The 24,810-nt window shown below is 36.4% G+C and overlaps 1 protein-coding gene across 1 annotated transcript in view; it reads left to right on the top strand.

The window, feature by feature from the left end:
* The window catches only part of LOC135222597 (location of vulva defective 1-like), a 46,142-nt gene that overhangs the window by 2,644 nt on the left and 18,688 nt on the right, over positions 1–24,810 (top strand). The window contains exons 2-4 of the mRNA XM_064260687.1: positions 10,604–10,730; positions 22,353–22,478; positions 23,280–23,363. Of these exons, the coding sequence (XP_064116757.1) occupies positions 10,604–10,730; positions 22,353–22,478; positions 23,280–23,363 (337 nt within the window). The remainder of the gene's footprint in view (positions 1–10,603; positions 10,731–22,352; positions 22,479–23,279; positions 23,364–24,810) is intronic.

Here is a 24,810-nt window from a genome sequence, read left to right on the forward strand (position 1 = left end):
AATTATATAAAAATGAGTGACCAGCTCGTTACGTTAAGTTACTGAGACAGCCTCGCGAGAGAGAGAGAGAGAGAGAGTATAACGCACGCCGCTCTGTCTCAAAGCGAAAGAATGAATGTCCTCTCACCCCATAAGCGTATGGCGATTAGTATCTAGATCAAGACCAAAACATATTACGTCATCTCTATAGGAATGGCTATGAATAAGGCTCCTGTTCTTTCACAGGACCGACCGGTGTTGTGTTTGCATCGATAACGAAATCACCTAGCTAAGACATTCTCAAAGTGGGAATACGACTCTCTTAAAAGGTTCTATGAGCTTTCACTCTCTGTGTCTTACGTACTTCAAAATGAAAAATGGATCACTTAAGGCATATTGTCTAAATTTGGAATTTGGGAATCTGAACACAGAAATAAACATTTCATACCATGATACACAAGTTCTGATGTGAATTAATCATATTACCACAATTATCATTGCATTCCAAACTTTACATTATAAGATTCCTCCCCTCCCCCAGAAGATTAGTTTATTCCGGAGTTGAATCCAACAATTCACAACGGGATAAATAATCGGCAACTACATTGTTCTTACCAGATATGTGCTCAACCTTTATATTATACTGTTGCAAGCACAAAGACCACCTGGTCAGTCTTTGATTATGGTTTTTCATCCGCTGTATGAATGACAGTGGATTGTGATCAGACAACACTAAAACTTCTTCATTCCTAGGTCTGTTCACATACACTTCAAACTTTTTCAATGCTGTGATCAAGGCTAGAGTTTCCTTTTCAATAGTTGCATAGTTTTTCTGATGCTTTTTCAGTTTCGAAGACAGGAAACACAGGGTGTAGAAGGTTATCTTCATCTTCTTGAAGTAGAACAGCTCCAATTCCGCAATCAGAGGCATCAACTTGTTTCAACAAATTTCTTATTAAAGTCTGGAGCTTGAAGCACTGGTCTTGAAGTTAAAATGGCTTTTACCTTCTCAAAGGATTCTTGACATTCTGGAGTCCAGACAAACTTAGCTTTGGGACTAGTTAAGTCTGTCAAGGGAGCTACTACGGCTGAGAAATTTGGACAGAAACGACGATAGAATCCAGCCATGCCCAAAAATCTTTGTAGTTGCTTCCTAGTAGTAGGGGGGGTAGCCTTACAGATACCTTCCACATTAGCATTCACCGGAGCGAGAAGGCCTTTTCCAACTTCAAACCCAAGGTACTGAACAGTCGCCTTCCCAAACTCACTCTTCTCTAGGTTGACTGTTAGTCCTGCCTCTTGTAGTTTCTTGAAAACTTTCTTCAGGATCTGCAGATGTTCTTCCCACGTTGTAGAGTAAATGACTATGTCATCAAGGTGATACACCCTACTCCTTCTATAGATCCTAGCAGTTGATCATCACTCGTTGAAATGTGGCTGGTGCATTCATCAGACCAAATGGCAATACAGTATACTGATACAATCCAAAAGGAGTAATAAAAGCTGACAGCAACTTCGCATTTTCATCTAAGGGTATCTGATAATATCCCTTCAATAAGTCTATCTTGGAAACAAACTTGGCTTGCCCAATATTATCAAGTAACTGATCTATAAGAGGCAAGGGATAATTGTCAGCCATACTAATGGAATTCAGTTTCCTATAATCAGTACACATCCTAAAGGGAGCCATCAGGTTTCTTCACTAACACACATGGAGAACTGAAGTGACTTGAACTGGGTTCTGCTTAATCCATGTTGCAGCAAATACTGAACTCTTTCTTCAGAACATCTTGATGATAAGGTTGATAAGCGATAAGCTCTTTGTTTGAACGATTTTCCATCTTCTTTGATCTTGATTTCATGTTTTGTCAGATTAGTACGTCTGGGTACATCTGCAAAAATTCCTCTGTGAAGCTTCTAATCACTTCACTCAATTCCTCACCTTGTTCAACATTAAGATGTTTCAGTTTATCCTCCAAATTTTCCAAAATTGAAGAATTATTCATCTTGCTTTCAGCTCCCAATTCATAGCCGTCATCGTCTTCTGTAGATGAAGTTGTCTGTATTATTGACACAGTTTCGTTCTAGTTTCTGAGAAGTAAGGTTTCAAAGGTTCACATGTATCTTCCTCTGTCGTTTTCTTCTTTCTGGTGTTTCAATCACATAAGTTCTATCACTTAACTTCTCAATTATCCTGTAGGGACCTTGAAATTTATTTGTAAGGGGAAATCTCTTGACTGGCAGAAACACTAACACTTGTTGACCAACACTAAAAACTTTTTCTTTTCTTAGCTTAGTCTTTCTGTCATAGTTCCTTTTCATTTTCTCTTGACTCATTTCAGATTTTTTAAAGAGAATTTTCTAATCTCGTCCAACCTTTTCCTTAAGTTCTTCACATATTCTCCTTGGATTTCCTTTTTATTTTCGACCCAATTTTCTGCAAGAATCTGAAAGGTCCTCCTCACTTCTCTTCCAAAAATCATCTCATTGGGTGAACATCCCATGCTTCTTGATAAGCATTCCTAACTTCAAATAACATTAAGGGTAAACCAACATCCCATTCTCTTCCTGACTCAGAGCAAATACTTTGTCAGCATACTTTTCAATGTCTGGTGGAATCTTTCCAAGGCACCTTGAGTTTCTGGATGATAAGGGGTTGATAACTGTTGTTTCATCCCTAATAAGTTCATCACATCCTGGAACAACTTGGAAGATAAAGTTCGTTCCTCTATCACTTTGTACAATTTCTGGTATACCAAACTTGAGAAAAACTCCAATAGTTTTTTCAGCAACTATCTTGGCAGATATGTTTCTAACAGGGATCACTTCAGGATATCTGGTAACAGGACACATTAATGTCAACAGATATTCATTTCCTTTCTTCGTCTTCGGAAGCGGTCCAACCATATCTATAATCACCTTGTTAAAGGGTTCTCCTCTAACTTCTATAGGTTTGAAGGGGGCTATCTGAATGGTTTCATTAGGTTTTCCAGCTATCTGGCAGGTATGACACTCTCGACAGAACCTGCTAACATCTTTATGAAGTCCAGGCCAGAAAAAAATATCTCATGATCTTCTCCACAGTCTTCCTGACTCCCATATGTCCATATGTTCATGAGCCACTGCTACCACTTGCTTTCTCAATGGACATGGAATCAAAATCTGATGACATTCGCCCCATACAGCATTTCCGGGTTTATCTGAAGGTCTATTACTTCCTCATCAGCAAACCTTCCTTCAGATAATAACAGGTAGGAGTTTGTTGCATCCCTTCCTGATCAACAACTCTGAAGAACAAATCAGCTAACGATGCATCCCCTCTTCTGCAAGTCCATTAGCTTCTCTCTTGTTATCTGTCCCAACTTCAATAGTTGAACTATTAATATCTGCTACCTCAGCTACTGCAGTTTCACTACTATCTTCAGGAACACCATTGACTACTCGGAGTCTCTTCAGGAACAACAGATTCTTCATTTTCTTGGGAAATCCTTTCTCGGTCAGCTCCACGGGAGGCATCACTCCCCTGGAACAATTGTTCTAAGTTCAAAGATCCTTCACTTGATCCACTTGGGCGTGCACATCCTCAGTTTCTTCACCAACAGTCGTTAATTCTCCTCATACTTCTGGTAGTTACACAACTAGGGAACAGGTGAGGGTTATTCTTCTCCAACTCTACCGTAGGACTAATCCTCAACAGTTTGTCTGTCACTACAGGACAAGGAACAAATGAAACATCACCAACAACTTCATTTCCCAACAGAACATGTACACCTTCCACAGCCAGTGAGTCCTTTACAGCAAAATCAACACTCCCTGTCCAATTCACAGGACGGAGGTGTAAGCGGCATATAGGAGTTACTTTCTCTCCTCCTATACCCTTCAAAATAACTGAATCTCCAGCGAGATTCTTCTCCAACATTGGGTGAGCACCACGTAACACACACTATGGTTGCTCCCTGTATCACGTCAAATCTTGACTGGTACCTGCACACTCTCTTCCTGAGTTGCCAGTGTACCCTCATAGATATATGGCTAAAAGCCTCCAAACTGCTCAGCCACTCACTGCTTGAAGTTACATTTCCACTGGTTGCTAACACTCAGCTTGTTTAGTTTCAGCTTCCCTGTAGTCAGATCCTCCCCACATTGTTCATTAACAGTCTGTTTGACCTGGTCACCTCTTACTATTTGACCAACAGGCTTGGACTGCTGATAATTCCAATAACACTCCTGACTGAAATGTCCTGCTCTTCCCAACCACGCTTGAAGCAGCCAACATTAGGCTTTTGCAACTGTCTTGCAAAATTAGATGAGGATTTCACATTAGTTTTGCTGAGGAGTATTAATTACTTGTAGGTTCCCACTTATATAATTGTTCCTGAAACCTGGATGAGACTTAAAACTGGGCGTGGTTGATTCTGGTACTTGACATTATAATTACGCCTGCTGCTAATTATACTGTAGTCCTCACTCAGTGCAGCAGCTTTGTCAAGTTTTTTTAACCTCTCTCTCTCTCAAATAGGCTCTTATATGCTCAGGAATACCTTTAAAATATTGCTCTAAAACAACTAACTCTTCTAACTCTTCAAAAGTTGTAACTTTAGCTGCCTCCAACCATCTTTTAAAACACCTTCTCACTTTATAAGCATATCCAAGAAAGTTACTTTTTCATCCTTTCTTAAGTTTCTGAATCTTTCATTGTAGTACTCTGGGGTCAACTGGTATACTTGTAGCACATATGTTTGAGCACCTTATAATCTTTACACTGATCAGCTGTAAGGCTTAGATAAGCACTTCTCCCTTTGACCAATCAAGACACTTTGTAGCAAAACTGACCATTTATCTTCTGGCCATATCCCATACCTGAAGCCACTTTCCAAACTCAAAGGTGATCAAGAACTGAACACATCTGGGAGCTCTTCAGTAAACTTAGGGATTAACTTCTGCACTCTAACTTACAACATCAAATGCAGGATCTTGATTACCATGGTTAGGGTTAGACGGTGTTGCAGGTAATGTGGATCTAGCCCTTATCAATTCCATCTCCCTTTCATGTCTTGCAATTTCTCTTTCCTCTTTTTATCCTTTGTCTTTCATCTTCTGCAGCTTTTTCTTCTTCTCTTTCTCTCTTTCTTGTTTTTCCCTGTCTATTCTCTCTCTTTCAGCCTGCATTTTCAGCTTAATCAAACTTTCTTCTGCTTCTATGAGTCTGAGTTTCCAATTCTGCAATCACTTTTCTTTTCTATTTCTTTTCTACTTGCTTATTTATAAGATCAGCCTGTGCTACATTCAACAACTCTTGAGCCCGTTCTAACTCATCATCATCAGTATTCTACCAGAGTCTATCAATGCTTGCATGGCAATGCATTTGATTTGTTTGCTTTTATCATGCTACTAAACACATTGACAACCACATGCTACTGCTAGAAGCACTCCACTGTGCCTTAGTCAGAAGTAGTTTCAGACAACACTTGGATGGAAGGGCTGCTAAAAATTCCTGAGTATCGAATGGAGCCATTTTTCTCAAATACAATTCTTACAATAAAATGCAAAAACAAATATATGGTCACTCTCCTACAAAATATATTCCTAACACCACCAGTATAAGCTAGAGTGATAATGTGATTTGTTTTCCTCCCTGGTTTCTGGGGATCATTGATACTGGTACATAAAGTGCCAAATATCCCGGGTCTCTGGGCACATCAATACTTGTGACGAAGTGTCGTGAGTATCTGGGTCTGGATACCATTAATACTTGGTGCATGAAATTGTCAAAGATCTGTGTCTGGACACCATTGATATTTGTTAACCCAAATTGCCAGTATCTGGTTACTACACTTACCATTTGTACTTGCTAATACAAGAGACCCTTTTATTCCTGGTCTGGGACACCCTTTGTACTTAGGGCACAGTTCATTCAAGTACCTGGTTGTTACTTACCTCACTACAGACAGACACCTGACCCTCATCACATACTAAACGACTGAATACTCTAAAGGTAAGAGTGATCCCTTTTTTCTTACTGAACAGTCAAGAAAACAATCAGTCTAAGTTCATTAAAATATGTGTGAGGGCATCACTCGTGCAAATTCAATTTAAGTATTTCCCTGATTCTGTTTTTATTTGTGGGAAACGTCACAATTATCACTCTATATTTCTACCTAAACAAAATAAAATATAAATGCTCATATAAATTTTAAATACAAAAAGTTTATTTCTAAATTCAAAATTTATAAGTGAAAATTCACAATCTCAGGGAAATTGTTATTACTTGAAACAAAAGTTTAATTAATTCTTGAATTAATTATTAAGAACCAAAATTAAATCAAAGTTTATCAAGAAAATTAATTAAATTAAATCGTAAAGCAATAATTAAATTTGAAATTAAATTTAATTAAATGCAAGTTAATTCACAAGTATAGATTCAAAATGTACACAATAGAATATTATTCAAACAATTAACAAACAAAATAAAGGACAATGCAGAAAAACATAATGCATAATATGAAAACAATTAAAGCATTGACAGTACAATCATTAAGCATATTAAAAAAAATGGAATATGTGAAAAGAACAAAGCAAAAGATAACAAATGTTTAGAAATAATAAAACGTTGAAGTTGCACTCCACAACATTTGTAAAATACCTTATACACAGCTGCAGCGTCAATCAAAAGGCCTGTTACAATTTTACAACTTTTTCACTATTTCTTGGCACCTTCCACAAAAACCAATAAAATGCAATACTATGTTCAGATCCCACAAACAACACATATATTACTAAGAATTAATATAAAAATGAGTGACCAGCTCGTTACGTTAAGTTACTGAAACAGCCTCGCGAGCGCGAGAGAGAGAGAGAGAGAGAAATTTTTAGAGAGAGAGAGAGAGAGTATAACGCAAGCCGCTCTGTCTCAAAGCGAAAGAATGAATGTCCTCTCACCCCATAAGCGCTATGGCGATTAGTATCTAGATCAAGACCAAAACATATTACGTCATCTCTACTAGGAATGGCTATGAATGGAAGGCTCCCTTGTTCTTTCACAGGAACGCACCGTGTTGTGTTTGCATCGATAACGAAATCACCTAGCTAAGACATTCTCAAAGTGGGAATACGACTCTCTTAAAAGGCTTATGAGCTTTCACTCTCTGTGGTGTCTTACGTACTTCAAAATGAAAAATGGATCACTTGAGGCATATTGTCTTTAAATTTGGGAATCTGAACACAGAAGAAACATTTCATACCATGATACACAAGTTCTGATGTGAATTCAATCATATTACCACAATTATCATTGCATTCCAAACTTACATTATAAGAATATATATATATATATATATATATATACACACACACACACACACACATATATATATATATATATATATATATATATATATATATATATACATATATATATATATGTGTATATATATATATATATATATATATATATATATATATTATATATATATACAATATATATATATATATATATGGATATATATATATATATATATATATATATATATATTTTTTCTGGTAAAAATGTTCGGTACTACAGAATTCCATATAATAAAAGGGGCGCATAAAAACGCCAATTATATATATATATATATACTATATATATATATATATATATATATATATATATATATATAAATACCTTATTTAAAACGGATTCTCTCTTCAGTTAAATGAATGAGAAAAGTTACAGAAAAGGTGGTATTTATACCAAGAGATCCATCCACAGTTAAGCCAATCGAAGTCACTTCCACTGATAATCCTTCTTTAATCCTCTTAAGCGTTGGTTGAATGAAAACTATATCAATGATATCTGGATGCCATGCACCCTTTGAGATGTTCATCACCTGTCTCTGTTTAATCAAGTCCAATTCTATCATCTGACCCTTGTACCGACAGTTGCTGCTGTAAATTATATGTGACAAATTCCAGTTTATTCTGTGGTTATGTTCATTTATATAGTTGAAAATAGCTGAGTTTTGTTGGCCATACCTAAATGACCATTTGCGTTGTATTAATCGCTGGGGAAGTGATTTTTCTGTAAAACCCATGTAAGATTGGTCACAGTCCAGGCATGGGATTTCGTAAACACCTGTGTCCTTTGGGAATGTCTTTTGTTGGACATTTATCAGGGATTTGGCTAATGTGTTTGGGTAAGTAAATACAAAAGGTTTAGATTTTCGAAAAGTCTGGGTTACCATCTTAATCCGGTCCAGGTGTGGAATTTTTATTTTATTGTTGGATGTCTCTCTAATAACATATTTTCATTTCATTCTAAAAGCAAAAATTCGGGTGTAGTATGGGTAGTCCTTTTAAGTCCTGTTTTAGCTCATCTATCATGGAATACTTGAAACTACAGTAATAAATGCACTAAAAGACCAAAACATGCTATGGAGGAGGTATGTAGATGATATTCTAACATATTGGGATAATAGATAGGGCAATTTCAATGAATTCCTTTCAAAATTAAATGCATTAGTGCCCAGCATTAAAATTTAAAGTTGAATGAGAAACAGACAACAAAATTAATTTTCTTGATGTTTTAATAAGCAGAGATACGACAGAAAACAAATTTACCATATACAGAAAACCAATGTTCTCACTTTCATACATTCACTACTTTAGCTATCACGATATTCCTATGAAGAGCCTTACGAACTTGTTCCCTAGATTTCCTGGAAAAAGAATTTGAACTAGTTTGTCAGCAGCTTTCGTCTTTAAGGTATCCAGATGGTATCCAGACCATATAATTGAGAAAGCAATTCACAAAGCAAACATAATTTTCTACCGACCCCCTCAAGACAAGACCAGAGAGACACCCAACAATAGAATAAAAATTCCACACCTGGACAGGGTTAAGATGGTGACTCTCGGATAAAATAACCCTCTTGCATTTACTTACCCAAACACCTTAGCCAAATTCCTGATTAACGTCCAACAAAAGACATCCCCCAAGGACACAGGCGTTTACGAAATCCCATGCCTGGACTGTGACCAATCTTACATCGGTTTCACAGGAAAATCACTTCACCAGAGATTAATACAACATAAACAGTCAGTTAGGTATGGACAACAGAACTCAGCTATTTTCAATCACATAAATGAACATAACCACAGAATAAACTAGAAGCAACTGTTGGTACAAGAGTCAGAAGATAGAATCGGCCTTGATTAAACAGAGACAGGTCATGAACATCTCAAAGGGCGCAATACATATCTATATATATATATATATATATATATATATATATATATATATATATATATATATATATATATAATATATATAGTCATGGTCATGATTATGAGGTAAACTTAAATTGTCCACTATACAATAATTCACTAAATAATTCAAGAAAGGGGAAAATCAAAGGAAGATATAAAGGAGCAAACATATTTATAGTATATATATTCTATCATATATATATATATATATATATATATATATATATATATATATATATATATATATATATATATATATTGTCATGGTCATGATTATGAGGCAAACTTAAATTGTCCACTATACACATATAATTCACTAAAGGGATCAGAAAATATAAAGCAACATATATATATATATATATATATATATATATATATAATATGGGGATATATATAATATATATACATTGTCAATGTCATGATTATGGAGCAAAGCTTAAATTGTCTAATAAAGCTATAATTCACTAAAGGGGATCAGAAGAAAATATAAAGGAGCAAACAATAAAGCCCTGTTTCACTGCAAGTTACTGTACAAATGACAATCTCAAAACAAAGGGCAACAACACTGCAGATATGCAATGTCCATAAACCTCACTGGGTTAAATTCGTCAGTAAAAAGGGAAACAGGATGCTTGCAAGGGATTGGTACAAAGGGAAGAGTAGAACACTATTCACACTAGGGTCCAGGAATACTTGACCTGTATGGCACTGGCAATTGAGAATCATGGGGGAATGTTGTAATATACAAGGGAATTATGAGTACAGCAAATTTGGAATACAACAAGTGATCAGTACTGATATTTAACACTGGTTTTCCAGCACTAATGAGACATCATATGAACCAATGGTGAAAATCATGAAAATCTCTGAGTGATATTTCAAGGGATATGGGTTTTGGTGAAAAGGATACCTGTGACCCAAACACTCCCACTGCCACCGCATTCAAGGTCAAGGTCATCATCCAGCAGGGTCTTGATATCAAGACTACCAACACTGAGATGGTTTTGACGAGACACTATAATTAGTTCTGAGAATCAGCAGTTCGGAATATTGGTGAACCATTTTCAGATTGAATATTTTGTGTATTTTGGAATGATTCAAACCTTGTCATGAGGAAAGTGTTTTCTCTTTTGATGTTGTCACTAACAGACTGATGGATGCAGCTGTGGTTGTATGTGATGATGATGAATATAGGATCTCATTTAAAACAACTTGTTTCCATCATTTGCTTTCCATTACTTGCTAGCTTATAATGTTCGTAGGGAATACTCACTCCCAGTTGGCAACTAGAGTTTGAGAAAGATACAAAATGAGGTCATTTAGAATATAATTTTCTAACTGTGCTCACGTATTCATGGATATTTCATTACATTTACAGTCATTCAACAATGGTGATAAAGCCTTGTTCCAAACGAAGGATTACAAACTTCGCGGACTGCTAGGCCGATTCTCACAACCCTCTCACCTTGACTGGCTGTTTTTGGTGAAGAAGCTTGGATGTCACGGTAAGTATACTACCCATGAAAAGGCCCAGGATTTTTTCTGTGCTCTCTTTTAGTTTATGATATATATGTGTGTGTGTATGTGTGTGTATCATAAACTAAAAGAAAGCACAGAAAAAATCATGGGCTTCAGAAAATGTAAACATACTAGAACATTTAACCAATGATAAAAATGTAGATATATTAAGGCCCGATAAGGGAAAGGGTTTTGGGGTTATGAACAAAGACTACTTCATGTCAAAAATGGCATTTATTATTTCAGAAATGTCAAAATTCAGAAGTTGCGTTGGGATAAAATAGGCAATAAGGTATAACATAACCTTTAAGCATCTGGTTCAAATCCCGGATACCTACGTAGTATAAAGTTGACCAAAACCTCGCGAGCTAAACAACCTCCTTCGACCAGCCATTTTGTCTATAGATACTTTTCATTACAATTCGGCAACGTTTCTCAGAAATCATCTCACCCCTGACAGTTAGATGGTTTTTCACTGGAAAACTCTACCAATTATGTTAATGAATAACATCGTTAAATTTGAGTGAAATTGTCGTTATGGCAAAATTGGATGTCGAGTCATTATTTACAACTGTGCCTCTTGTTGAAACAACAGATATATAGGAATTTTAGATAATATTCACAATGAAAGAATAATCGAAAACGGACTAAACGGAAACAAACTTGAAACAAGTATGCTTAATATAGCTACGAGAGACTTTGTTGAGTTAATTATAGAATTAAGGCTAAATTCTATATAACCTATGAGGTCATTCAGCGCTGAAATGGAAATTGACAGAAGAGGTTTGAAAGGTGTAACAGGAGGAAAACCTCAAAGCAGTTACACTATGAATCAAGCGTTAGGAGAGGATAAAAAGTAAGATGGAAGAAAGAGATACAGTAAAAGGAACGAAAGTGGTTGCAGCTAGGGTCCGAAGGCATGTTGCAAAGAACCTTAAGTAATGCCCACTGTGCACCACATAAGGTCCACTGACGGCACTACACCGCTACGGGGACGAGAGACTATGTGTTCACATAAAAACGAATGACGTCTATTCACAGATTGATGTAGAAGCAAAGGGTTCAGCTTTCTCGCTGCCGTGTCAGCTCCTTTTCACATCACTGGGGTACTTACAGTTGAAGAAATAAAGTACAATTGCAAGTACTTTCAGAAATTAGTTACAATTATAATTATAATTGGAAATAGCAATCACATTACAATGACAATGACTTACCAACAAATTCAATTACAATTACAAGGAATTTGGGTGCGGAAGCAAACCTAATCTTTAGCACAGGACACAGTATTGAGGTGAGCAAATTGAGCTAATAAGGTTTATCATTTATTTCCAGAAGTGTAAATGATAGGAGAGTAGACGTCATATTAAAACATTATTTATTAGCACTAGTTAGGAAACACTAGGATTATACCGTTCAGTTCTGGTCACCTTACTCTACGAAGGAGACTAGCAGTAAACGGAAGATCATCTGCTTCTTGTTCAATACAAGTAACTTCTAGGACAGTCAGCAACCGGAAGTGCCCATCACAGGCGATGCTGCTCTCGATGGCGGGCAGACGGAGTGCCTCCAAATTTCAGTCCCCAAAGCAACCCATGACTCATAGTGGAGCCTGACCTTTAACATTTCAATTTTATAATTACAATTAAATTACAAATGGCATCATCCTATAATTAATTAAATTACAATGACTTAATATAATTTCATTTTCAATGACAATTTCACAAAATTCAGTAATTAATTATGTTGCAAATTTTGCCCCACGACTGGGCCCAGCTTCTCTCCAATAACACCAAGGAAGAACGGGGCCACTCGTGGGACACATGATATACCTTACATTTATATTTATTTATGATAGAACAAGAGAGTATAACTGGCTGTTATTAGTAATATAACAAAGTGCTTGTTTAAAGTACAGCAGTTTTATAAATATGTTGTTATATTGGGTTGGTGATCATTTACCAAAGAGCAGTTAACATTTATCTCTGGCTACGTAAATACTTATCTCACCAGTCTGTATATAGCTATTGGATTAGCAGGATTACTGTAGCTTCGGTTGAAGACAAATAAAGGTTTAAGGACATTGGGATATAACAACACACATTCACGACAAATTATAATTCAATTCAATTACAATTACAATGACTCCAACCCTGACAGTATGTAGATGACACATTTTTAATCTTCAGATAAGTCGAACATATCGCAGATTCCTTGAATAATTAAATACACAACACCAAAACGTGAATTTCACTTGTAAAATTGAAAATAACTGCATACTTCCTTTCCTCGACACCACCATTACTAGAGATAACTACACATTTTCTACTTTTGTTTTCAATTTACTAGGCCTCATTTTTTAAAGCTTCTCACTGCTTCTTTAAAGATTAATAGCATAAAGACCATTGTCAATCGAGCATACTATTTTAGTTCTAATTTCATCAGATTTAATTGAGAGATTCGGTACTTACAAACCTACTTTTGTTCCCAATTCTTTTCCAGTCACTTTGTTTCTGAAAGTTCTTAGATCCTTTCTCATTCAACGTTCATCGCCCAAGCCCCAAATTTTAATGTGCGTAAAGATATTCGATTTAAGAAACTTCCATACTTGGGGACTTAGGCTTTGAAGTACGGAAAAACATTTGCAGTATATTAATAAATGCCTACAACAGACATAGGTGTACGGAGCCCTTTTCACTTGGGGGTGCTGAACTCTCTCTCTCTCTCTCCGCCCGAAACATATTTTGCCTGTAAATCCAAGCTTTGATATGTATGTATTATATATATTATATAAATATATATATATATATATATATATATAATATATGATACCTCTAAAAAAAAAAAAAAATTATTTATATAATATATAATATATAATTTAGTACATATAAAAAAATATATATTATATATAATATAATATATACTACCCAGTATATATCATATATATATATCTATATATATAATATAATACATACATGTATATATAATATATATACTATATATTATATAATATATTATATATTATATAAATATCTATATAATACTATATATACACACACATATATATATGTATATATAGTAAATATATACATATATATATATATATATATATATATATATATATATATATATATATATATATATATATGCATATATATATATATATATATATATATATATATATATATACATATATATATATATATATATATATATATATATAATATATATATATATATATATATATATATAGTACATATGAAGACACTGCACATTTATTCTACAAACGCTGTATAAATGAAAGTTAACTGTTAGATTTCCCCCATATTTACAAGTATAAAATTGAACTGAGTAATTAGTATGGGTTATACTTTTTAATGTAATATACTAAATAAATAATAGCTGTTACTTAAATAAACTGCAATTGGTATAGGTTTAATTATTTGAAAAAATTTCAGTAAATTATAGTTCACCCTTATATTAAATTAAAACGTAATAATGTTGAAGGCTTAGAAAAAAAATCAAGTTAGAAAAAATATTTGTCACGTCCCTTTCTATTTCCAAAAACATCCATAATTTTGTCCATATCTTCTTCAATCACTCTATTAGCACAATCGCTTTCTAAGTTGGTAAGTTGCTTCACCCATGGTGCTGCAAAGGAAGGATTTCAGCCAACGAAGTCCATTGAACGAGATCTCTGCTGAGCATGCAGTAGCAAGGATGAGGGTTGTATCTATGTACTACAACCCTCATGCACTCGGGAACCATTTCTGACAGTTCATTTTCGTGTAGAAACTGTACAACATCTGATGGTGTCTTGCGGAAGACTCCTTATTGCCTTGCTTGAACTTAATGAAAAGTCTCTGTTCTGCTTCCATCAAATCATTGTCCAGGCCATAAAAGTTTGCAACTAGTCCATAGTCACTTTGTGATGGTGAATCACTTCTTGCAATGACACCAAGAGCACACAGAACAAATTGGGCATTACCCTTGAAACGAACTTCAGTGTCAGTGGTTGGGGCATCCATCCCTGTCAATTCTCCTACAAGGCTTGCATTCGGCGAGATGTGTTCTTTGAGGCATCCGTGCATCACAGAAGTTGTGTCTTGCGTTTTCAATCCAAGATTTTATATTTTGTCTGATTTGGTCAGCCATCAGCCAGATCTGACATTAAGACATTCTCCCAATGTCTTGCTGGTAAGATCTGCATTTTGGCGAGTAGTGATGACATCCATTTTTTTTTTTACTGTAAGTATCCGCAAAATCTATTGGCGTTTGAAATAATGGTTTTGAGGAAACAGTCTAAGAATGAACTCAGAGTCACAGATTGTAGAAAGAAGTGCACAGCTACCAGAGCATGTCTAGGGACCTTTGTCATTCCCCAGTTGAATGAGAGCTTTTACAGTTCTTTCACTTTGCTCGTGAACACTTTTTACGGCTTCCCACCTACATGGCCATTGGGCGTAGGTAGCGATTGCCGTTTTGGAGCAGTTTCTCTGTCCCGGGATTCCGGGATAAAATTAGTCCTAATCCCGAGATCCTGGAAATTCCAGGGATACTCAATTGTCTAAAATTGCACATTATACATAGTTTCCATTTCAGGGTTTTGATGTGCTTAACATTACTAGATATGCAGAAATATTACTGTAGATTGACTGTCTTATTAATTCCATCTAATGTTTAATTCCAGCATACACTTTGTTTTTCAACGCATTATTTTGCCATTTACCTAAAATCTATACGGATAATCTAAGCATAAAGATCAATCGATATGAATTTATATTTCAATAGGTGTGTAATGTGTATGCATGTATATATATATATATATATATATATATATATATATATATATATATATATATTTTCTATGTATGCATGAATTCATATACATACATAAATGCATACATACATACATACATATATATACATTGTATGTATGTATGAACACACACACAGATTTATATATATATATATATGATATATATATATATATATATATATATTATATATATATACATATCTATATCTATATATCTGATATATATATATATATATATATATATATATATATATATATATATATAGTCTCAGTAATTGGGCGGCTACTTAGAAATCTTAGCTTGATGATAAATATAGTGCCAAGACTAGGAAGAAACATTCTTGAATATTACGAGCTTTCGAGGTTTAAAACCTCATCTTCAGGCTGAAAAAATGACTAGGATGAGAAATCACTAAAAATTACATTACTGATTTGTCTGATTAAAAAGCTTGCAGTAAAAACATAAAATAATAAAACGAACATCACATACAAACTAAAAAATTACGAAAAAACCTAACACAACACAAACATACAAAAAAAGAAATAAAAATAAAATAATATGAAAAGTAAACAAACTACCACACTCAAAAATAAAATGGCTAACAACCCACTTTGTGTACCTACTATGAAACTATATGATAGCTAGTTGAATACCGGACGAGTTGTTGTTCAATTCCGGTTTCATTTTCTTAATAAACAGCGACTCTGAAATTAAAAAGTCCAGTCTATTTGTGCTAAAAGATAGTACTCTAAAATCTAGGTGAGTGAAAGGATGATCCTGTGCTAAACTGTGTTCCCTTATGGCAGAAAAAGGTGGTTTAGAAAGAGGAAACCTAGTTCTAACGGAAAGACCTGTGTTCCAAAATTCTGTGTCTAAGCCAGCGGGAACTGGATCCCAAGTATCGCAGACCACACTGCGAACAGGTAAACAAGTAAACGACACTCGAATTAAGGTCCACAGGAAGAGCAGGCTTCTCCCTCAAAAGTGATCCTACAGTAAAGTGAAACTAACTTGAGGAAAACTATGCTTAAGTATTTCTTGTAACTTTTTTCGTACCAAGTAGCTACTATATGACCAAGGAAAGGCAATTTTGTCCCAGACCGGTGTACAGTACTGCAAGTAAAGATGTAAAGTATATTAAATTGTGCCTTTCCTTGGTCATAGTAGCTACTTGGTAAAAATTCCTGGAAAAAATCAGGGAAAAGTCAGAGAAATGTTTGCTGACCAGAGAGTGGGAAACCTATCAATAGCAGTACTATTAGTCACACTGTCCAGACATCACATTAAACAGAAAAAAAAAAATCATCCATACCTATAAAAATCACAGATTACAGCGAGGACTCGACAAGAGTTTCAAAATGTGAGTGGAAAGCCAGATTGGTCAAATGCAGCTTGAAGAGATATTAAAATTAAAATACAAGAATCGATAAAGTTGAAGTGCTGCGGAGCCCATATGATTACGCTGGTGGAGTACTGTATGTGTATTTTTGCACGGTTAAGCCTCAGCATAAAAGAAAGAAAGAAAAAATTCTTTGGTCACATTGGGTAACAGTTTTCTACAAAATATTTGACATAAGTTATTATATAGCAGAGCAATAGGGAGGTACTACAGTTACTTCAGAAGTAGGACCGAATAAAAAAACTTCAACAATTGATGGGAGATGGAAGCGTCAGACGTTTATTACTATAGTAGGTTCACATCAACTATGCATTTGATGTCTAGGCCAGTCCCTTACGAAGCTCCTAATTGGCTGTTGATAAGCCAATTACAGGGCTGGAAACTCTCAGTCTCTCTCGAGAGTTCACATAGGCAGAATGTATGTTCCACTTCTCCTGAAAGACGTACCCCTCACGAGAGGTGGAACATAGAACTTAACCATGTGAACTCTCGAAAGAGACTGAGAATTTCCAGCCCTGTAATCAACAGCCAATCAGGAGCGTCATTAGGGACTGGCCTAGACATCAAATACACGGTTGATGTGAATCTACTATAGTACCTCCATGTCTTCTCTGAGCGCTTATACATTAAAGAGATAAAAAATAACAACATATTATTTCCTTTTTCATGTTTCGCTAACCGTGTTAATTATAATAATGATAAAAAAAGTTTGAAAATAACTTACAGGTAGTATATACTTAAAGGAAAAGAGTGGGCATTTGGTACATTTAAAATGTCATTTAACACTGTATTATTCAAAGAGGAACAGTAAAGAGTTAGTTCAATACATAACTGTTAAATATTTTTTTCATAATTTACTCCTAGAACTCCTATGACTAATAGCGTATAGATGGTGTGATGTCATCTGTTCGTTCACCAATGGGTGAAGAAGATGTGGCACCTGCGCACTTCTATCTCGGCACATCAAGGGATTGATTTATACGTACAAGGCATGAGAGCTTTCAAGGTTTTAGGTCTATATGAATATTCAAATATATTACTGAAGCAATAGTTTGAATATTTATCACGAGTAGCCAACAATATCATTCATGCTGATTACATCCAATCAGGATTCACGAGATAGCATATTGCAGATACCAAATTAACCAAGATTTTGAGGGAAAATATAGCGACTAATAACCTCCGTGCAACAGATCACCGACACTCAAACAAATTTAAACCGCCCAGCTAGGGGCGTTCCTAGACATTTTGGGGCCCCTCTTATGGGGTGGGAGGCAAGCGAAGCGAGCCAAAGCAGCTGGGGGGTTTAGGGGGCGGTGTCTATTTCTTAAAATTAGGGTATATTGAATAATAAAGATAAAAGGTAAAAATGAGGATAACAGCAATGTACTCTGATGGCGATGTGATGTGGAGGGAGTTAAATGAATCAATATTGCTGGAAGGGACTCCATTATGTGAAGGAAGGTAGATATGAGTGAAGGGAGTTAGAACAGAGTGAATGGAGTGAATCCTTTGGATGTGTATTATCTGGGCAAATGGGGCCATTATTGGGGCCCTCAGAGGATAATTGGAACCCCTATCAGCAGTAATCAATTGCCTTTGATCGGCCCTGCCCTTACCCCAGTCAACGTTACCCACCCTCCTCCGATCCGTATAAGGTCTATAATGGGCTCTACGATTGGGAGGGGCCCCTGGTGACCCCTATTTCTTTTACATAATATATTTGTTACATTTGTGTTCAATAAAATTAGAAATTGGGCACCTTTAGTGGGCCCCAAACTTTTGGGTCCAATTATAAATGGGGCCCTTGACCATTTGGGGGCCACTGTTTTTTACTTGTCCTGTCGTAGGAGCAATGGTTAAATTTCGCATTTGGGGCCTCCCCTCACTTTGGGGCCTGAGGGGGGGTGGGGTGATTTCAAACAGGCTCCCCCCCCCCCCCCCCCCCACACCTCAGGAATGCCACAGCGCCAGGCCAAGGTTACCAGGTCCTGATACCCTAATGGGAAAAGGGACAAGCATGAAAATGCATAACATGAAAACAACTAACATTACCTGAAAAACAATATTTATTCAATTTCTAGCCGTTAATGCTACAACATTACCAACCGTTTCCTTACCACCATAATGTAAAAGAAAAAAGTAAACCATCATGAGTAAGTTTTACGTAAAAAAATATGTTTAGCTACCCTGCCGCTGCCCAACGTTAACACTTCCTGGCTCACATGTTCAGAATTCCAGATCTAAGTACAAAAACCTAAATCCTGTCCTCTTGATTGGAAAGAGGACCAATAGCCTAGTAAAAATACCTGTATCACAAGTTTTAAGAAAATAAAATGGCAGATGAATCGATCTCAATATGAATGAGAAGTGAAATCTGAGAGCACCATCGATTCCTCCTCCCAGTACTTGCCAAACACTGCTCAATGTCAAAAAAGAATGCGTCCTGTTATGCGTCACTGTACAGCTTCAACCCAAGCCCTGAGTAAACTTGAGCTCTGACGACGCATAGTGTGTACTTGTTCTCCCTTCCTATACATATACTGTTTATAGACCTGTCTACTATTACGAAATTTACTAATTTAGTTACGAATGGTACGGACATGAGCATCCAATTCAGCCTGTCAATACTGGCTGAGAGCTTGCTTATTTATAAATAAATAGCAAGAACTAAAAAAATAATTTCTATATTGTACAGGAAAGAACGGTTTTGGCATTTCGTTTTTTATAGGCTAATTAATATTTCATACATAAAAAAACCATGGACCGGATCACCTGACGGTCTGACAGTTGGATAAATACCCTTGCTACATTAGTTACTCTGCCCGAAAAATTTGTTTAATAAATTTATAGATGGCTCTTGGTTAAGCAAGAAGGAACTGCTGCTTGTTGGTTAATATTCATGCCTTGTTTATCAGTTTACTTCTCCTGCCTGTAATACCAGGTATATTGATAGTTGCAACGGTTGCTTGCAACGCAGAATTTCTGAGCACATGGAGATGAGTAACCCGAACAGGCTTTCCACCAACAAAACCATCATGCTCAACCATTAGAGAGCACTCTCACCAGTAAGGCCATAGTTTCACTCACCAAGACTTCACAATCCTACCCCGCCCACAACTGCGGCGGGCAAACTGGTTCGCAGGGGATGGACAAGCAAGATCCTCTCAGATTATTATTATTATTATTATTATTATTATTATTATTATTATTATTGGTCTATCACAGTCCTCCAATTCGACTGGGTGATATTTACAGTGTGGGGTTCTGAGTTGCATCCTGCCTCCTTAGGAGTCCATCACTTTCCTGACTACGTGCGCCGTTCCTAGGATCACACTCTTCTGCATGAGTCCTGGAGCTACTTTAACCTCTAATTTTTCTAGATTCCTTTTCAGGGATCTTGGGATTGTGCCTAGTGTTCCTATGACCCAAATCCTTCTTATTTCTATTTTCAGGTCTTGATACTTATCCATTTTTACCCTCTCCTTCTCTTCAACTCTGGTATCCCATGGTATTGCGACATCAATGAGTGATACTTTCTTCTTGATTTTGTCAATCAACGTCACGTCTGGTCTATTTGCTCATATCACCCTATCTGTTCTGATACCATAGTCCCAGAGGATCTCCGGCTGATCGTTTTCTATCACTCCCTCAGGTTGGTGCTCGTACCACTTATTACTGCAAGGTAGCTGATGTTTTTTGCACAGGCTCCAGTGGAGGGCTTTTGCCACTGTATCATGCCTCCTTTTGTACTGGTTCTGTGCAAGTACAGGACATTCACTTGCTATGTGGTTTATGATTTCATTTTTCATATTGCACTTCCTACATATGGGAGAGATGTTATTTCCATCTATCGTTCTTTGAACATATCTGGTTCTTAGGGCCTGATCTTGTGCCGCAGTTATCATTCCTTCAGTTTCCTTCTTTAGCTCTCCCCTCTGTAGCCATTGCCATGTGTCATCACTGGCTAGTTCTTTAGTCTGTCTCATGTATTGTCCGTGCATTGGTTTGTTGTGCCAGTCCTCTGTTCTGTTTGTCATTCTCCTGTCTCTGTATATTTCTGGGTCTTCGTCTACTTTTATCAGTCCTTCTTCCCATGCACTCTTGAGCCACTCGCCTTCACTGGTTTTCAGATATTGCCCCAGTGCTCTGTTCTCGATGTTGACGCAGTCCTCTATACTTAGTAGTCCTCTCCCTCCTTCCTTTTGTGTTATGTATAATCTTTCCGTATTTGCTCTTGGGTGTAGTACTTTGTGTATTGTCATATGTTTCCTTGTTTTCTGGTCTATGCTGCAGAGTTCTGCCTTCGTCCATTCCACTATTCCTGTGCTGTATCTGATTACTGGCACTGCCCATGTGTTTATGGCTTTTATCATATTTCCAGCTTTGAGTTTTGACTTGGGTATCGCCTTGAGTCTCTGCATATATTCTTTCCTGATCGTGTCCTTCATCTCTTGGTGTTTTATATCCCCTCCTTCCATTATTCCCAGCTATTTATATCCCATCTCATCTATGTGTTTGATGTTGCTCCCATCTGGTAGCTTTATCCCTTCAGTCCTTGTTACTTTGCCCTCTTGTATGTTGACTAAGGTACATTTTTCTATTCCAAACTCCATCCTGATGTCCCCAGATACAACCCTCACAGTCTGGATTAGGGTATCTATTTCCTTGATGCTCTTACCATACAGCTTGATATTGTCCATGAACATCAGATGGTTAATTCTGTTGCCTCTTTTCTTGAGTTGGTACCCAGCATCCATCTTCTGCAGTACTTTTGTCATGGGAATCATGGTTACTACGAAGAGTAGTGGGGATAGTGAGTCGCCATGGAAGATCCCTCTCCTGATATTAACCTCTGCTAGTCTTATTCCAGAGCTTGTAAGTATTGTATTCTAATTGCGCATTGTATTTTTGAGGAAGGTGATGGTGTATTCCTCTGCCCGATATATTTTCAGGCATTCTATTTGCCATGTGTATGGTATCATGTCGAAAGCTTTCTTATTATTATTATATTAATTATAAGCAACAAAACGTTAAATTAGTTTCTGAAGGGTTTCATTCAACCTGAAAAGTCAGCCCATTGATGAAGAATTTTAAATGCAAACCTAAGTGTCAACATTAGGAAAAATAAATTATAAAAAATCTGAGGAGAGAAGAGAAGCCACGACTGAAATTTGCATTGGTTTAAGGGGAAAAGTTTGACATCATTATCATAACGATCTCTCACTTCTCGTTTACGTTTGAAAAGTCTTCTTGCTGTCCTGTTTTTGTTACACACACACACACGTACATATATAATTATGTACACACACATATACGTACATATGTAGATATATATGTGTGTATGTGTATGTGTTTATGTGTCTAAATAAATTACGAATTTACTTCTACAGGTCAGTGGCTTAAAGCTTGCAAGTTGACGGAAGACCCGTGTCTGAAACAGGGCTACTTAAATGGTCAGTGCAAATGTGTGTGCCCACCCGATAGAACTGGGACCCTTTGTGAGGAGGAGAAGCCTGGTAAGTCCTCTTTGCTGTGTCTTCTTTTAGAAGCGAAGGAACGACAGCGTTTTCATAATAGTAACAGCAGTGATTTTTCTTATACAGTCAAAGAAAGTAGCTTTCTATTTTTTCTTTTGACATTTTCCAACACTATCCGCTGAAAATTGACTTCATTCTTAGCATAGATTAGACGTCCTGGCTGGACCCCATTATACTGAAAGGTATATTGAATACTTGATATAAATAAACCTTATTTTAGGAATCTTTATGCTAGTATCCTTCCCTCTCTTCAAAAGCCAGGAATGAGTGCTTTGAGAGCGTTCACAGGACAGTGACGTATTTCGTAAGAACATGGCTTTAATATGGATATATCTAACTTAGAGATTAAGTCAGTCTAATTTGTTCAACAATTTAATTTTCATGGTTTTTCTTATGGTTTAACAGCATTAGCTTTGCGATATTATCTCCGTGTTTTTAAGCTCATTGCAGATTAATTCGAAATGCTGCCAAAGAGAGTGCCAACGCATTCAAGTAAGAATTCCTTGAATTGAAATTTTGCCCCCCCCCCCCCACACACATATATATATACATACATACACATTTATGTATATATATACATACATACACATATATGTATATATATATATATATCTATATATAAACACCTGGTAAAATACAGTATAATCTTATATCTGAAGTGAATGTAGCAAGTATGATATAAGTATACTGTTCAGTACATAGACTACACATGTTCATATAACTGTAATATACCTGTAGATTAAATTGACCGTAAGTTCTCATAGCAGGGCACATTTTCAGTCGGTACCTCGCAATGCCTTCAGAGGGTGACGACGGATAGCACTGTCATTTCTAGCTACGACTTCAGAGAGGTTGATTATCGAGGTATGTACAATGATTAGATTTTGTTTCTAATTGTGCCCAATGGTTAGTTATTTTCTTTATTCATTGCATTAAAGACTGGTCGACTTACATCGCTGTCAACTATAGAGTTTAATTATTATTCATGACATTTTCTCAATTTATTTTGCACCTTTTACTGTTCATTTCGTCGACACTACCTTTCCATACGCATTGACATTCAAGCAAATCAGCCACTACTAGAGATGTTTTAGTGTCGTATAGACTGGAATGGCTGCTTAAATCAAGGTCGCTCTCGAATGAAAAGAAAAGATGTTAACAGACTTCATTTCTCATATGAGAAACCTGCCTCATCACTCAAGAAGAGTTTACACAATAAAAAGTAACTGGTATAAAGGACTGGTCAAGCTGATTAACGCTCATTCCTGCTTACTGTTCCGAAGCGATGTTGTTGAATGATTGATTACAGCAGTTATAGGTCAGTCTCTCTCTCTCTCTCTTCACAATGCTTTGTGCAGTCGCTAGAGTTCATTTACGGGCCATGCACAATCACCTTGAAAGTAGACACTTGATCTACATTAACCCCAATCCATTTTAAGCTTTTGCACTGTCTTTCAAAGTCTGACCAGTTACATCCGTGGCAAATTGACCTTTTTTGTGCTTCCTTGACTTGGTGAACGATATGGCTCTTACCATCTGGTTTCAGACTATATAGCTTCAGAATATATTCTGTTCACAGGACATTTCAGTTGATGGATAACAAAGAGGCTCTCACCGGGCAGTGTTATAAGGTCATTGTTAATGTTAGTCTTAAATGGCAAGAGGACTGATGGTCTAGAGAATGAAGGTAGTGCAATATTCAGAAATTCTGCTCTTGCAATCACTAGCTTCCACCCAACATCCCGCAACTTCCCCCCCCCCCCCCCCCCCCAACACGCGCACACATGAAAAATAATGAAGTTTTGCTTATTTTAAAGGCTGTCTAGAAAAAACAGACAGCGGACAAAACTGAAGACATTATATTTTAACTTTTCTTGAACTGGGTACTTACTACGTGATTTGCTTTGCTTAGGTAACGCTGCTCGATTCAGGATATTTTAGAAATTTGTAACGCTATTTCTGACTCAGAGGTCCTTTTCTTCTTTTTTTAAAATTATTTTGGCTAAGGGTCGTGGAACAATAGGTGGCAGTGTCTCGTTGCAATTCCCCTGAATAAGCTTCCATTTGATGGGTAGGATATGGTTTCACTCGCTGAGAGAAACGGCATCCTAATTCGGATTATCTGTGGCTCAGTTCCGCCACCCATCCTTTTGGTCATCTTCATCTCTTCTTCAAAAGCCAAAAAATTGGCCTATGGATAAAGTCTTTTGAGGTTTATGGAGATCTATTTACCCTGAGGGAATATTTCTATTCTTCTGGTCTGACGTATTTTGCAGACTTTTCTCGACAGAAAATACAAATTCTTCTTACT

This window comes from Macrobrachium nipponense, chromosome 8, assembly GCF_015104395.2.
Source record: "Macrobrachium nipponense isolate FS-2020 chromosome 8, ASM1510439v2, whole genome shotgun sequence".
Classification (NCBI taxonomy): Eukaryota; Metazoa; Arthropoda; class Malacostraca; order Decapoda; family Palaemonidae; genus Macrobrachium; species Macrobrachium nipponense.